Raw genomic sequence first — 14,234 nt, 5'->3', positions numbered from 1 at the left:
ATGCTTTCTTCCAGCCCTCCTAGCTGCTGAATCATGGGCTACAGGGCTTGTTTGGCAGCAGCTGGACAATAAGCTGTCCAGTGTGCAGCTGCACGTCTGGCTTCCACCTATTCTGCTGATAAAGCCCTTTGGTACCAGAAGTGCTAAATAGTAGGCAGCTGGCACTGCAGGCACAGTGAGAGGCATCCATCTCAACAGGACAGGAGTGGAAACTGTATGCACAGTTGTGTAGATCTATAGATAATGAGGGCTTCTCTGAAAATAATGCCTCCTAGTTTATTACATTGGCCCATGATATCAGAGGCAAATGTCAGTGGTTCGGCAGTAGGAGTTGAACCACCCCAGTAACATCCTGTTACATGTTGTTGCTGTGTGACAGATGGCGGCAGAGGTGCAGTCTGACAAAATGACCCCTGACATGGGAGGGCTTATGGAGCAAAGGTGTGGATCTGAATTCCTCCATGAAGAAAAAATGGCACCCTCTGGCATTCACTGATGCTTGCTGAATGCTTGTGTAGACCAAACAGTGAATGTGAGCACAGTGAGGTGTGTTTCAGCAGTGGTGACAGCAGCCACGTTCTGAATGGCCATGGACATTTTTACAAGCACTGCATGCAGGATCTTGTTCATTGCTGGCAAAAATGAATAGCTGATGGTGGTGGCTGTGTTCATAGGTTCACAGGTTCATTAGGTTGGAAAGGACCTACAAGATCATCTAGTCCAACCATCCTCCAATCACTATCCCTACTCAACTACTAAATCAAATCCCTAAAAAGGGAATGAAAGGTGTTGAAATATAGTATTTTGTAGCAGAGAATTTGCTCTATTGGAGGGTGTTATTGTGCCCTTTGTATCTGTTGGAGCTTCCATGGATGTAAATAGGAAACATTTATTTTCAGACTGACTACATGTGTATGTATCTACATGTATCTATACACTTACATATCTATACAACTGAATATAGAAAGAGATACATAACTTTTTACTAGATAGATATTGATATATCCCTGGAGGAAGAGATAAGCAAACAGGAGGCACCAGTGCTTTTCTCCCCCTTACCTCCTTCCAAGCAATGTGTCAGGGAGGGTTTTGTTGTTACGAGATGCTTCCATGGGCAGCAGCTTCTCCTCAGAGAGCCCAGGCTTCAAGTGCTACCCTGCTCCCCCTCTGTCTCCACCAATTTCTTAAGAAACTCATGCAAAACAACACAGTGAAGGAAAGGAAGGAGAAAGGAATGGAATAAGCATGCAGAAAGCATAGTTTAACAGACAGGGAGGTAGGTGAGTTACGCCTTTGCAAAAATGCTGTTTGTTGGAGAGAACATTATGTAGACCAGCTTAGCTGGCTTGCTGCATGCAGTTTTGAGCTGCCTTAAGGAATTAATTTAAAAGTCTGATAAAAACCAAACTTTATCCTCCCTTCTCAAGGATCTCTTCCTTGGCACATGGAACACCAAGAAGATTCAGGGTGCATTTTCTGGACTGCTTCAGCCTCAGCAGTGCAGAGAGCAGCTTCTCGTTTTGATCAGTTGAAGGAGTTAAAAGCTTGGTGAAGTAGCTTACTGGCACAGTTACGCTAGAGACAACTGCAGCTGTGAAAAGACTGTGTTAAGAAACAGGATGGTTGTGGTCTGCTGCAAGAAATAATTTTCCTGTTGACTATTTTTTTAAACAGGAAGTTGAACAAAGCAGCATTAGTCTTAGTTCTTTTAATAGAGTTCGGATTTTAAGTACTGAATTTAGGATAATAAGATGAGGAAAGGATAGGGCTCAGCAGAGTTTTACGTAGGGACTGATTGCTGGGAACACGGAAGTCTGAAATACAAGTGGATTCAGGCAGATCCTGGGAATCTGAAAGCTGTACCTGTCTGGCGATGCTTCCATAGGAGAGGTAACTCCTGCAGGGTGAGTGGGTGGGAAACTTGTGTCTGAGTGCAGGGTTTGTGACTGCGGTGTTTGCACAGCGCTGCGCAGACTTGGCTTCACACAGTTTCCTTTGTCAGACTGTCCATCCGTCAGCTTCCCCTCTGCTCTGCTTGTGCTTTCTCAGTAACAGGAAAGAGCAACAGCTTCTGCAGCAGGGGAAAATAAAACCTCCCTGCACCACAGCAAGCCGTAATGCCTTCCGCCTGCCCCACGCCACACTGCTCTGAACTCCTTGTCAGCTAGAGCTAGGGGTGATGCACTCATTTCCTTTCCAAGCTCCTTTCTCTCTGAAGATTTCAGGCAAAATCCATCCATGTCTCCTTTCAGACAACTCTTTTCTAGGATGGCAGCTCAGCCATATTTTTGTATGGGTTTATAACAGTATTCAAATGCTCCTGCTTTGACAGAATTAGATGGGATACAGCTGTCCTTCAGACCTTTTATTTTTCTGTATCACGGAACATCTCAGAGCCACTGCAGACCTCGTAGGTGGTGATGCACCTCAAATGAGAACTGCAAATGCCATTTTGTTTCATTCAGGACATTTTTTTTATGTTCATCTTAGCTCTTAAGTGTGCTGTAACTAACATGAAGCAGATTTGGCAGGGAATGTCTTACTGCACTGGGGGACATCAGCACACAAGGCTGTCTGGAGAATAACCTGTATTCACCTCATGTTGGCCGGTCGTGCAGAAACACAAGATGCATAGTGGCCAACCAATTGCAGCTGTGTCCTTGCCTCCAACATGGGATGCTCTGTGCATCTCCTGCACAAGCTCAGGGTTGAGCCTGTCAGCAGGTCCTGCAAAGTAGAAGTATTTTTAGGGGCAGGCAGCACAGCAAACAAACTGAAATGTCACAGCACCATCAGGAAAACCCCAGAGCTTCCAGTAGGCATATTTCCCGCTAGAAGTGTGCTAAAATGCCACTAAAATCCCTTGTGACTTGCAAAAAAAAAAAAAAAAAGTCCACAGTGCTTTTCAGTTTCACTGGATTTCTACATCCTGCACGTGCATGTCATGGAATTACTGGAGTTCTGCTTGGGCTGAGGAAAAACAAGAGCCTGGTCTCAGGCAGCAGAGCTGGAGAAGTGGTCTTTGGCTGCCAGGCTTTGCCCTCCATAGCAGCCTGCTTGTTCTTCCTCCTCGGGACACGTGTACAGACACATGGCAGCATTTGCTGCTTCTGGGAGGAAGGAGGGTGTATTCAGACATGGTGGTGGAGCCTGGCTTCTTCAGAAAAAGCAGGAGGAGGGAAGGTGCATGAGTATTTCCTGGAGGTCTGCCTTTGCACCCTACCCAAAGTAGTAAGGGAATGTTGTCTTCCAGCAGCTGAGAGACTTCAAAAGGTCAACATCTCTTTCTGAGTACAATCCTAAAGGGATGGCACGTTGTTGAAATAGGGGTTGATGGTTTACCAGAGGCATTATCCTGCCATAATTCCACAGAAACAAGATTGCTAGATTAAACAGAGTTCAGTTTTGTAATTTTTTGTTGCGTTTTTGTGCATTGCCATAGCAAAGAGTATGCAAGGGTTGTGTGTGTGTACACAACTAGATGTGTGTGTCTGAGAGTTTGCATGGCTATGGCAATCATGCAGGGTGCTGTTATTTAAGGATGCAACTGTTATCCATACAATTAAAAATTAAGCACTTTTAACTGACTATTTAATCTTTAAAAAAAAAAAAAAAAAGAAAACATGTATAAGATAAGCCTGATAGGTACGGGATTGGTTTGAAGAAAGTACCCTCCAAAAGTGACAGATTTATTAATCTCCAGGTTTTCGCATTTTGTGTTTTGTTGTGCAGATTTCTTAGCAAGATCAGCTGGAGCTCAGCCTTCCACCATGCCTGTGCCTCCCCCTCCCGCACCCCCACCGCCCCCAACACTGGCCTTGGTAAGTTTTGCAGGAGGTGAATGCACTGTATATGCTGCCCTATCTTGCTGCCTGTTGAAAGGGATATGCAGATACGCTGATGGACAATGGTGTGTATGGTATTGGTGGGGTTTTCCTACGTTTTGTTTATGGTTGATTGATCTTGCAGGAGGGTTTGTTGCTCCCATTCCCTTTTAGTGTCCGTTTGAATGTCACTAGCCACATTCACTTCCTCTTCCTCCTATACTGGTTGTTTGCCTTGGAGCAGGGATCCTGGGTGGAAAGGCGCAGCTTATCTAACTTGGAGAAACTTAAGTCCTTGCTCTCTCCCCTTGCTTTTACCCAGCCATTCACTCTCACTTTCTCATTTGTCCCTCTCTAATGCTTACATGACCTGGCAGTGAACTGATTCAGAGAACCTGAGGCAAAAATCAGTCTCATTTTTTACTTTTTATAAGAACAGTTCTTAGCCAGCTTAGCTCCCTCAGCCAGTCTGTGATATGAAGGTCTGAGAACCAGTGCTGGCACAATGTAGTGGGTGAAACTACACTGGACCTGGTTTCAATCAGCCTAAGCTGGAACAGAGCCTGCCCTGTGTTTGCTCTCCATCAGGCAGTCAAGAAAGAAAAAGATTCTGGGAATGCTGTTGTAAAGTACTCAAATATTTTCATACCAAAGCCCTAGCTGGCTACCCAGATTTGGTAGCATGGCATAGTCTTTCCCTCACTGCCCACCACAAGCAAAATACAGGCTCTGTGCTCAGACCCTCCATGGCAGCTCTCATCACCTTTCATGAAACTTCTGTGACTCTGATCTGATAGGTTAGAAATCTTTTCAGGAACCATCATTTCCTAGAAGAAGTAACCATATATAAATGTGTGTATGTAGCCCAAACTCTATCTTTCTTCTGATTTATCCAGAATTTGGGTATTGTCCATTTTTTTCTGTAATCAAACTGTGTCAGTAGTCTGTCCAGGCTCAGTCTCCAAAACGGTAATTTTCCACAGATGTGCTTTGGCTTTAAAAAATCAGAGACTCTTGAATTAGGTGAATTCAAACAAAAATGTTCTGTTTCCAGTAAGCTGTGAGTAGAAGCAGTGTCTGGGGCTTGGAGTCAGTAACAAGGACAGTTACTTACAGCATAATTCACAAATTATTTGCAAATTCACAGATTCGGCATACTACCATAGTGTGCTGTTAGAATAGAAATTAAGGTCTAAGGTAACTACCGTATTTGAGCAGACCTGTGTATCTGAACTTTGAGGTTTATTTCACCTCCTCATTGTTAATTTTATTCTGCAGGCAAATACTGAAAAGCCTAGCCTAAGCAGGTCAGAACAGGCAGGGCGAAATGCTTTATTATCTGACATCACCAAAGGAAAAAAGCTAAAGAAGACTGTTACTAATGACAGAAGTGCTCCAATTCTAGACAGTAAGTATGATTTTGCATGTATGAGTTTGTGTACTTGAATGGTTCTGTAAATCTGAATGTAGAAAATTACTTCTCTCATCTGATGAACTGTCATGGGAGATGCGGGTAAAACAAAATGCCTGGAGTTGGTATATATGAAAAAAAAATCTGTTTTTTATGGATCAAGTAAGCTGAGAAATCAAGTACTGCTTATGAAATGCGAGCATCAATTTGCTTGCTTACTCTCACAAAGCAATTCATTTTCTCATCTGCTTAAACCAGAACACCGTGGAGATCCTACTAGGAGACCTGCTGAGAAGCTGTAGTGGCTCAGGCAGAGAAACTCCCTTCAGTACTGAGGACAGCGGGGAAGAGAAAGTGCACAAAAATAAGGGCAGCCGTTGCATGGCACTATTGGTTTATTAATGAACCCATGCTGCTGGAAGAGCCTCAGCCCCAGCTGGGTGCTGCCGTGCTGCACGTATCCTGACTGCTGCCTGAGCGACTCAGGGGTGTTATCTTTTTGGCTGAGCCTTGTTGCTCAGCCTGCCAGGCAATGCTCTGGCACAGCACAGCAGCTCAGCTTGCCTGTGTGAAGGAAAGGTCTCCATCCAGCTGAGGTGCTGCTGGCTCTCACTGTGCACCATGGCATGTGCTGAGAGAAAGCTCGAAATGCCCCCGTAGCAAAAATCAGGAAGAGAGAACAGAAGCAGGAGGTAGGCAAGGAACAAAGGCCTGCCGTGGCGGTGGCATAGCATTTATTGTCTAGGGAGAGAAGAGATTTCTGCAGACAGATTAACAAATGTGATATGGCTCAGTCCAGGTCTGGCCATGCAATTAAAGGTGATGGGAAGGTGATGAGGAAAGAAGGAAACACCAACAGACATGTGAACAAATAGGAATCTAAAAAAAGAAAAAGGTACAGTCCATCATCAGCCAGATACCCAGCTTTAAATGCTTGAGTATCGTCTCTGAATGCCAAGTTACATGTTCTACCTATTCTAATGAGCAGCAGAAAAGCAGTTAAGGGGTTTAAAGGAAGGCTAAAGAGTAAGATTCAAATGATATGGCCTATTATCTTGTTTACATGAATAACAAATCATGAAGAAAGACTAAAACACAGTAGAAGCATTTCTCCAGAGGTTCACACCCTGTGTGAGTCAGAGCTGAACTGAGCTAACATGCTTAAGAACAGAGGGATGATGTGAAACATTCCCCCACAAACACATTCTTCCTCCTTTTTTTCTGGGTGGGATTATTAGAGGTGCTTTTCATCTACAGGTTTTAATTACTTTATAGTCAATGAAACTTCTACCCAACCAAAGTTGTAGAAATCAAGAGGCCAAGAAATTAAGCAATCGATCCTCAGCCATGTAGCCTGTCACTGGGGAGCTGATCTTCACAGATATCCCAACCTGTGTGCCTGTTCGTTTTGCAGTGATGTTCTAAGTAGGATTCTTCCCTGTATTCATCACTGAAAATGCTTTTGTTGTACTTTTAGTGCCTTGATGCTGTCACAACAGAAATGTTGAGGAGAGACACCAATGGTGGGAAATATCAGAGAAAAACAGGAGAGGAAACGGAGAATGATAAAATAGTTCCTTTGTATTGGAATAGAATAGCAGCTAATGATCATCTCGGTGCATTTCTGGGCATAGGGGAAAGTCATCAGAAATAGAATCTCTTCCCCATTTCTGTGTATTCACCAGAGATGCCCCCAAGGGGCAGAACACCTCTGTCGTCCTCCCTCATTTCTCATTTCCTCATTTGCTGTCTTTCACTGGGCTTATGGAGAAATGAAGGTGAAGGATAAGAGAGTAATGGTATGAAGAAATGGAAAGCAGCTATGCAGATGTTAACAAAGACAACATGGTATTCTCAGAGGTTCCATCCATTTTTCAGTTCCAAATTCTCCAGAGTGACTGTTTCTCTGCTTTCCAGTACAGAGCAGCCAAAATGAAAATGATGGCTTAATAAAACTCAATAGCTATGTTTATTGCACCACCTTTTCCATGGCACAGTAGTGCTGGTGGTGGCTGTGACAATCCAGCCTGAACAAAGGCTTGCTTACGTGTTTTGAAAGCTTGTCCTTTTTTCCCCCCACTTACATGTGTTGCTGTAATGAAAGAGAATACTTTGTAGTATCATCCTTACTTCTCTGCATAACATGGGGGACTTTTTTTCCAACAGAACCCAAAGGAAGCAGTGGAGGTGGCGGGGGCTTTGGAGGAGGTGGCAGTGGCAGCAGTGGGGGTTTTGGCGCTGGTAGCGGTGGTGGTGGCTTCAGTGGCGGTGGACCACCTGGTCTTGGAGGCCTTTTTCAAGCAGGAATACCAAAGCTCAGATCTGCTGCAAGTCGAGATGCTGGTAAGAAAGATTTGCAATTCTGGTGCACACAAGTATATGACACATTACTTATATTAATTGCACACCACAGCGATAATTTTTCTGATGGGATGGAGAATGCCTTCAAATATCTTAGGCTAGCGAGCAGTGAAGTTTTCATCTTGAAACTTATTTCATTCTTAATGCTAGGTTTCATGAAGGGAAAGTGAGACCCCTCTTTCCAGTCCTCCTAGTGATGAAAACTAAAGAGATCTCAGCAATGTTGAGTGACTGCCTGCAAAGTAGAGTCAGGTCCTGCCTTAGCTGTGGGTTTGCAGGAGCACAAGAGGATTCTGGATTATTTCTCCCTTCTGCACCAGGAAAAAAGATCAAATTTCCATTTGGAAAGTACATCTGCGTCAGCTCCTCAAGAGTGTGATTTACCACTTAGGGAGTGCATGAGGCATCCCAGCTGGCTGCTGCGTGTGCTGCAGTTGGAGGGCACACGCTGTGTTCTTCTAGCTGGCCAAACAGCTGCCCAGAGCCCCGTGCCCCTTCAAACAAAGGAGATCTAGAGCTATTGAGTTTCCTAAAGCTAAGGATGTAGCATTTCACACTCGTTGAAGGAGGACCGGACAGCAGAGGTCACAAAATACTACGAATCTTGCATATTTTATGGACTAACGTAATTTTTCAGCACATTTGTACAAAACAGTCTCTCGGAGCTGGTATTTTCTATTGTGTCATGGTCTATTTTGGGAGCTTGTATAAATGCAAAAGTTCCTGGCACAACAGGATAGTGTTTCTTCAACTGCAAGGCTGGCTGCCTTCTTGCTGACATACACAAGTACACAAGTAGATCATAGATACTAGAAAGGGCTGAAAAGTCCTTTCACTGGACAGCAGTTGTTAAGTTGTTAAATACCATTTCAAAGCTACAGCTTTTGAGTTACTGGTATTTAATACTTGTTCTTCGCCAGTTCTTCTCTTCCTTCACGACATTGTTGCTTGCTCCATAAGGGCTGCATACTCGGGTTGCCTTGCAGTCACTCTGGTCCCCCACAGGCCATTCCTCATGAGCTGGAAGGGACTCACCGCTGTGGTGCAGATCCCAGATAACACCAAGATTGCTACCAGCTTTTCCTGCCACGCATCCCTGAACACTTGAGCAGCTGTGTCCCAGCACACAGTGTTGCTATGTGAGGCAGCCCCTCTCCATGGATGCTGATGCCCTCTTCCTGTCTCTCTTCCTTTGCAGATACTAGTGCAGCCCGCCCACCCGCACTCCCGCCTGGAGCCCGCTCTGCTGCTGCCAAGCCATTCTCAGCACCAAGTGGCCCACCTCGCTTCCCAGGGCCACCCCCAGGGCAGCGGAGCCCAGCTGCTGACCCTCAGAGGAGCCGCCTGCCGCCACCCAGGCCCGATATGGGTTCCAAGCCTGAGGCCACACCGCCACCTGTGCCCAGCACGCCCCGGCCCATTGCCTCCAGCCTGCATGGCCGGGGCTCAACACCAGTGCCAGCACTCAACCGCCAGCCCAGCCTGGGGCCAACACCACCGCCATTCCCAGGCAGCAGAGGTGCAGGGTCAGCTGGCTCCCTGAGGCAGCCCGGCCCGGGCCCAGCAGCCCCCTACTCAGGCAGACCACCACTGCCACCTACACCCGGCCGCTCACCAGTGGATGAGAAGCCACCACCACCACCACCTCCCTCTGGGCACCGGCCACCTGCCAGCCGGGACATGGCCCTGCCGCCACCACCACCGCAGAACAGCAAGCCACCTGTGCCTGCTTCACCACGGCCACCCCTTGGTGTTCCTGCACCCCCGCTGCCCCCCAGCAGGCCGGGTCCACCCCCCGTGCCCCCTGGTCCCACCAACAGTGATGAAATGCCACGACTGCCCCAGAGGAACCTGTCTCTGGTGCCCCCCCCTGCACCCAGCTCTGGGGGTGGCCGCTCCGGCCCCCTGCCACCACCACCCAGTGAGAGGCCTCCACCACCCATCAGGGATCCCCCCAGCCGAGCAGGTAGGGGCATTGGGCTGTTGGGCACAGGGGATCCTGCAGTTGAAAAATGAGGGCTTATGGGCACCGCCATGGCTTGAGGGACATCACTGTGCATTCCTGACTAACACAGATCTGGGCAGGTTTGGTGTAGTTGCTTTAACAAGAATGGGGCTTCCCACTAGGTTCTGTGTCGACAGAGATCTGTTTTACCCAGCTCCCGTGAGGTGACAGCGTTCACCTTCCTGAGTCAGCCAACGTGAGTTAATGGCAGTGTTGTCATGAGTGGAGAGCCCAGCCTTCTACGTGTTGGAAGGCACAAGCATGACAAAATACAAATTACGTTAATAGAAGGCCGATCTGACAGTTGTTAAACAGGAGGTGGTTGCTGCAGCATGACTAACCATCATTACCTGCTAGACATGAATTCCAAATGAGACTGAAAATAGCGTTGTCTCCATCAGGTTGTTTCATCACATGTTTTGTCCTCTGACAATCACTGTTTGGAGCTTTTCAGAATTGTGCCTCATTACTTTTAGTGCCTGATGGTTTTCCTTGTGCAGCTGGAGGAGCTGGAGCACAAATGGACCCCATAGCACAAGGAAGCTGCACCTCAGCCCACTTTCAGAAGCTGGCACACGGAATGGTTTCACGTTTGTTGAGGAGCACAGAGCAGTGTTGCAGAGTACAGTTCTCACTGTTTGGACACTGCAGGAACTTCTCCTGTGACAACCTCTGCTTCCACAGGAGGTTCCTATTCAGCTCTTTTCTGTTGCAGATATTAGTAAATGTACACTACCTTTCTGCTGACTCAGTGAGCAGAAGGAAGCTAGAGATATAAATTATAAATGTAAATACTGTTCTGCAATGGTTCGAGATAAATTATGGGTTTTAGTAAGGTTTAGAGAGCAGAACTATTTTGGAAGCTTTCCAGTATGAGTCTGTAACTAGATTTCAAAAGAACAAGGAAGCGTTTACGAAAATGATCATAATTGTCAATTGCCCAACTGCACTAAGCAGAGGTGCTGAGATCTTTGGCCATGTGCAGCCCTCCACACCCTCTCTGTGGTCTTCTCCTGTCCGAGCCGTGGATTATTCTCCTGTCCCAGTTTAGTGCTGCTAAGGAGCGTCATTCTCACAGCCTGTGCAGGCTGTGCCTTCACATCGCCATACAGGGCTTTTCTTCTTCACTGTGAAGGCACATGGAGAGTTGGTGGGGTATGGCCTGGATCCCCAGTCCCCGAAGTTCCTGCTGTAACTTCTCATTGAAGTCAATATAATTTAGAGTCGTTTGAAATTGGCTTCAAGGGCCAGCACCTCTACAGAGCTACTGCATCTGAAGGAGGCAGAAATATGGGTGCATTTGTTTTTAGGTATACCTGCTCCTCTGACTTCTGCAAGTTGTGACCTCCCCATTGAGCCCTGGGAGCAGGAAGGTGGGCCTGGGTCTGCTCTTCCTGGGTCCCAAACTGGGCTGTGCTTTGTTAGTGGGAGGCCACGGGACACAGGCAGCAGTGTACCAGGAGAAAAATTCAGGGCAAACTTGTGCTCATCTCCGTTCTCTCTCCAGGCCCACTGCCACCACCTCCTCCCATCAGCAGGAATGGAAGCACCTCAAGGGCTTTGCCTGCAGCTCCCCAGCTGCCTTCCCGGGCTGGGATGGAAAACCATAGGGGTGGGCCCCGGCCACCGCTTCCCCCAGACCGGCCGGGAACGGGAGCACCGCCACCACCGCCACCACCTTCATCAGCGCTCCGGAATGGCTTCCAGGACTCGGGTGATGGTAAGCCAGGCTCTCAGCTTCTTGCCCTCTTGGAGATTGTGTAGCAGCTTTTGGCCTTAATGTGGCAACAAAGCGCGGGACAGAGAATAGAACAGAGGACTCCAAAGCTGTTAATAGGCTTAAAAGTAGCCCTTTGAAATGTAGCCTGAAAAAGAAGAAAATAAAAAAAGGAAAGAGAAACACTTCTCCATACTTAGCTTTGCTACAGTGCATGAAGAAGTCCTACAGGGACTGTTCTGGATGCAGTATGAATTCAAGTCATAGCTACACTAAGACTCCTTGTAAGTCAGAGCAAGTTAGATGATGACTCAAACACTGAAAGCTGAAAGACAGAGGAGGGAGGAGATTGTCAGAACACTGCTGAAGATGTCAAGTTTCTCTCTTCTTGCTGGTTTTTATTGAAAATTTTAAAGATTTTAAAGATGCATTATGCTTTTCTTTTGAGTTGTTGTCTACTTGCAAAGGATAGATAAATCTTCTGGCTAATTATGGATAGCCAAAGTTGACGTTTCTGTCATTATAAGGTTAGAGAAAGCAAGCAGAAAATTAAACTGTAACTCTCACTTTTGAATCCATCTTTGCACTTCAGATAAGGCAGATGGGTTTCAAGTGTATTTGTCTTCCCTGAGTGGTTTGCAGGGTTTAGAATCTGCAGAGCCTTTACATGTTGGTTTCTAACTGTAACCATTGGCAATAAACATATTAAATCTGGATCCCATCAAATAACCTGATAGGATGCTGGCTCAATATTCTGCTATCAAAGGGTTTTACAATATAAAACATGTAAGAAATTCGATAGTATCAGTTGATTTTTCTGAAGCTGAATCACACAACTAACCAGTAAAATGCATCCTGGTGTTGGCTTTTTTATTTGTGTGTGTTTTGTTGTTCTTTCAGATGAGTGGGAAAGCAGATTTTCTTTTCATCCTATATCTGATTTGCCACCTCCAGAGCCATATGTACCCGTGAATAGGAGTTATCCCAGTAAACTAGCAAGAAATGAAAACCGAGGTAAGTTTGTTCAACCTTCTGGTGTTGGAATTTCAGCATATCTTGATAGAAACTGTGTGGATGGGGAAGAGAGAGGATCCTGAAGTTTCAGAACTTATCCAACAGCCTGTTTTCTCCTTTCCACCACATAGAAAATGCTGACTACAGTCCTATTAGACTTGTACTTCGGAGCAGGCTGGACAGAGGATTGTGTTGTTCCTAAGTTGTAGCCTATATTGTAAGATACCGCTTTGGCCATAATATTCAGCCCCCTTCTGCTACAGTCAGACAGAGCTGCAAAATCCCAGCTTCATCTTTAATTCTTGTTTGTCTAGTTTTGTCCCTGTTATTCCTCTTGGAACATTCTTCTAGGACTTCTTTCTCATTCCCCATCTAAATCTATGCATGACTCATTTATTTGTGTGCCAAAATCATCCTTGAGTTTTAGTTATTCTCCCTTGTTGGTTTGTAAAGCTCCTGCTGCTTTATCTTTTTTTAAAGACAACTCGTACTCTCCCCTCAGCTTTTAGTTTGCTGAGCTCATTAAATCAGGATATATTATGCTCTTCTTCTAAGCTAAATTCTGTTTCTCTGATCATTGATGTTGCTGCTGTTTTAATTTGATTTTGTCTTTTCTGATCAATGTTTCATGCTGTTCCAATTGAGGTCTCAAGCATTACATTTGTTAGTGCTATTTGGCCTGGTACACCCAAGGATTAATTCACTGCTTTCACAATAGGTCACATCAGTGCTCATAGTTATCCTGTAATCATCTGTACACTCACATGTTTCTCTGTCTGTCCTATTTCCAAATTATGAGGTTTTGGTGTGGAGCAGAAATTCCTGTTAAGTCTCTGACCCTTCTCTTTGGCTCTTACCTTTCTTCCCATTCCTATTACCACACAAATAGAGTCAAAGAAATCTGTGCCTTTATTTATTATTATTTTTTTATATTTGATGAGTTTTGAATGAAAATCTTCACTTTGGGAAATACATGGAGAGTTTTGAAACATTCCTACTAGAGTTTGCTACTTTCATTGAAATATACACATGTTGAAAGTAGCACTGAGACTGTGTGGTTTATATAGAGCAGTTTATATAGAGCAACTCATCTGCTTTCAAAAGGGAATGAAGGACTGAAATGCATATAGTTCCTAGGCATTTGGAGACAACAGTAGTTACTTTATTTTACATTGTTATGAAGTTCTAACATTGTTTAGTAAACTAACCAGAAACTTCTACTAAGATCTTTTCTAAAATGGTTGGACAAGGAAATGAGTAGATCTTCCGGCTTGGATGTAAGCTCCCACCTATAAAAAGAACCCAAGAGTAACAGAAAACTTTCTTCTTTTTTCAGGAGGCTCTGGTCGAAAAGAAAGAGGTGTCCCCCCACTTCCACCTATACCAAGGTGAAGTGGGTTCTGGCCCATTTTTGGGCAACATCTGTTTCACAAGGTTTCCTTCAAGTCAGCTCTCCTGCCCACATCGTTGGAAAGTTGTCTGTTTTGCTCTGTTTCCACTTTTGGCTTGTCAGTTGGAATAAACTTCAGTCTATTACAGAAGTAATAGATAGAGCTTATGAACTATAGTTGCTCAAAGCTATACATTTTGTTTGCTTATACTGCAGGCTGTCCTGAAAGGCATTTTATGGACCATGCCCAACATACATGCATCATGCTTACCAGGTCCAGCCCTGTCCTCTTGAGAGTTCCACAGAGGTCTGGTTTTGAATTTAACAAGAGCTGGAACAAAGCTGTTTCATTCATGTGGGGTACAGGGGCTGTGTTATTTGAACTATCAAGTACAATCTTTGTTTTTTATAAACCAACTGCCAGGGAATATTGCGTAGCTGAGAGTCCCCTGGAGCCTTCTTTGAATGCCTGACCTGGTCCATCTGCTTCTGCAAGCCATAGCCCTACTATG

The 14,234-nt window shown here is 45.4% G+C and overlaps 1 protein-coding gene across 3 annotated transcripts in view; it reads left to right on the top strand.

Moving 5' to 3' along the window:
* The window catches only part of WIPF1 (WAS/WASL interacting protein family member 1), a 45,590-nt gene extending 31,717 nt beyond the window's left edge, over window positions 1–13,873 (top strand). For 2 of the 3 annotated variants that reach the window (XM_065751418.1, XM_065751419.1), the window contains exons 3-9: window positions 3,733–3,821; window positions 5,103–5,232; window positions 7,402–7,578; window positions 8,795–9,562; window positions 11,109–11,321; window positions 12,219–12,332; window positions 13,669–13,873. In XM_065751418.1, the coding sequence (XP_065607490.1) occupies window positions 3,771–3,821; window positions 5,103–5,232; window positions 7,402–7,578; window positions 8,795–9,562; window positions 11,109–11,321; window positions 12,219–12,332; window positions 13,669–13,724 (1,509 nt within the window). In that variant the 5' untranslated portion in view covers window positions 3,733–3,770 and the 3' untranslated portion in view covers window positions 13,725–13,873. Of the gene's footprint in view, window positions 1–1,373; window positions 1,891–3,732; window positions 3,822–5,102; window positions 5,233–7,401; window positions 7,579–8,794; window positions 9,563–11,108; window positions 11,322–12,218; window positions 12,333–13,668 lie in introns of those variants that run through there. The other variant, XM_065751420.1, reaches the window with a different exon arrangement.
* Window positions 13,874–14,234: the final 361 nt, after the last annotated feature.

Source organism: Cyrtonyx montezumae, unplaced genomic scaffold (assembly GCF_038088225.1).
Source record: "Cyrtonyx montezumae isolate F1298 unplaced genomic scaffold, pur_monq_1.0 scaffold_7, whole genome shotgun sequence".
NCBI classification, from domain to species: Eukaryota; Metazoa; Chordata; class Aves; order Galliformes; family Odontophoridae; genus Cyrtonyx; species Cyrtonyx montezumae.
Note: the sequence above shows the minus strand (reverse complement) of the source record. Positions and strands in the feature narration are given on the sequence as shown.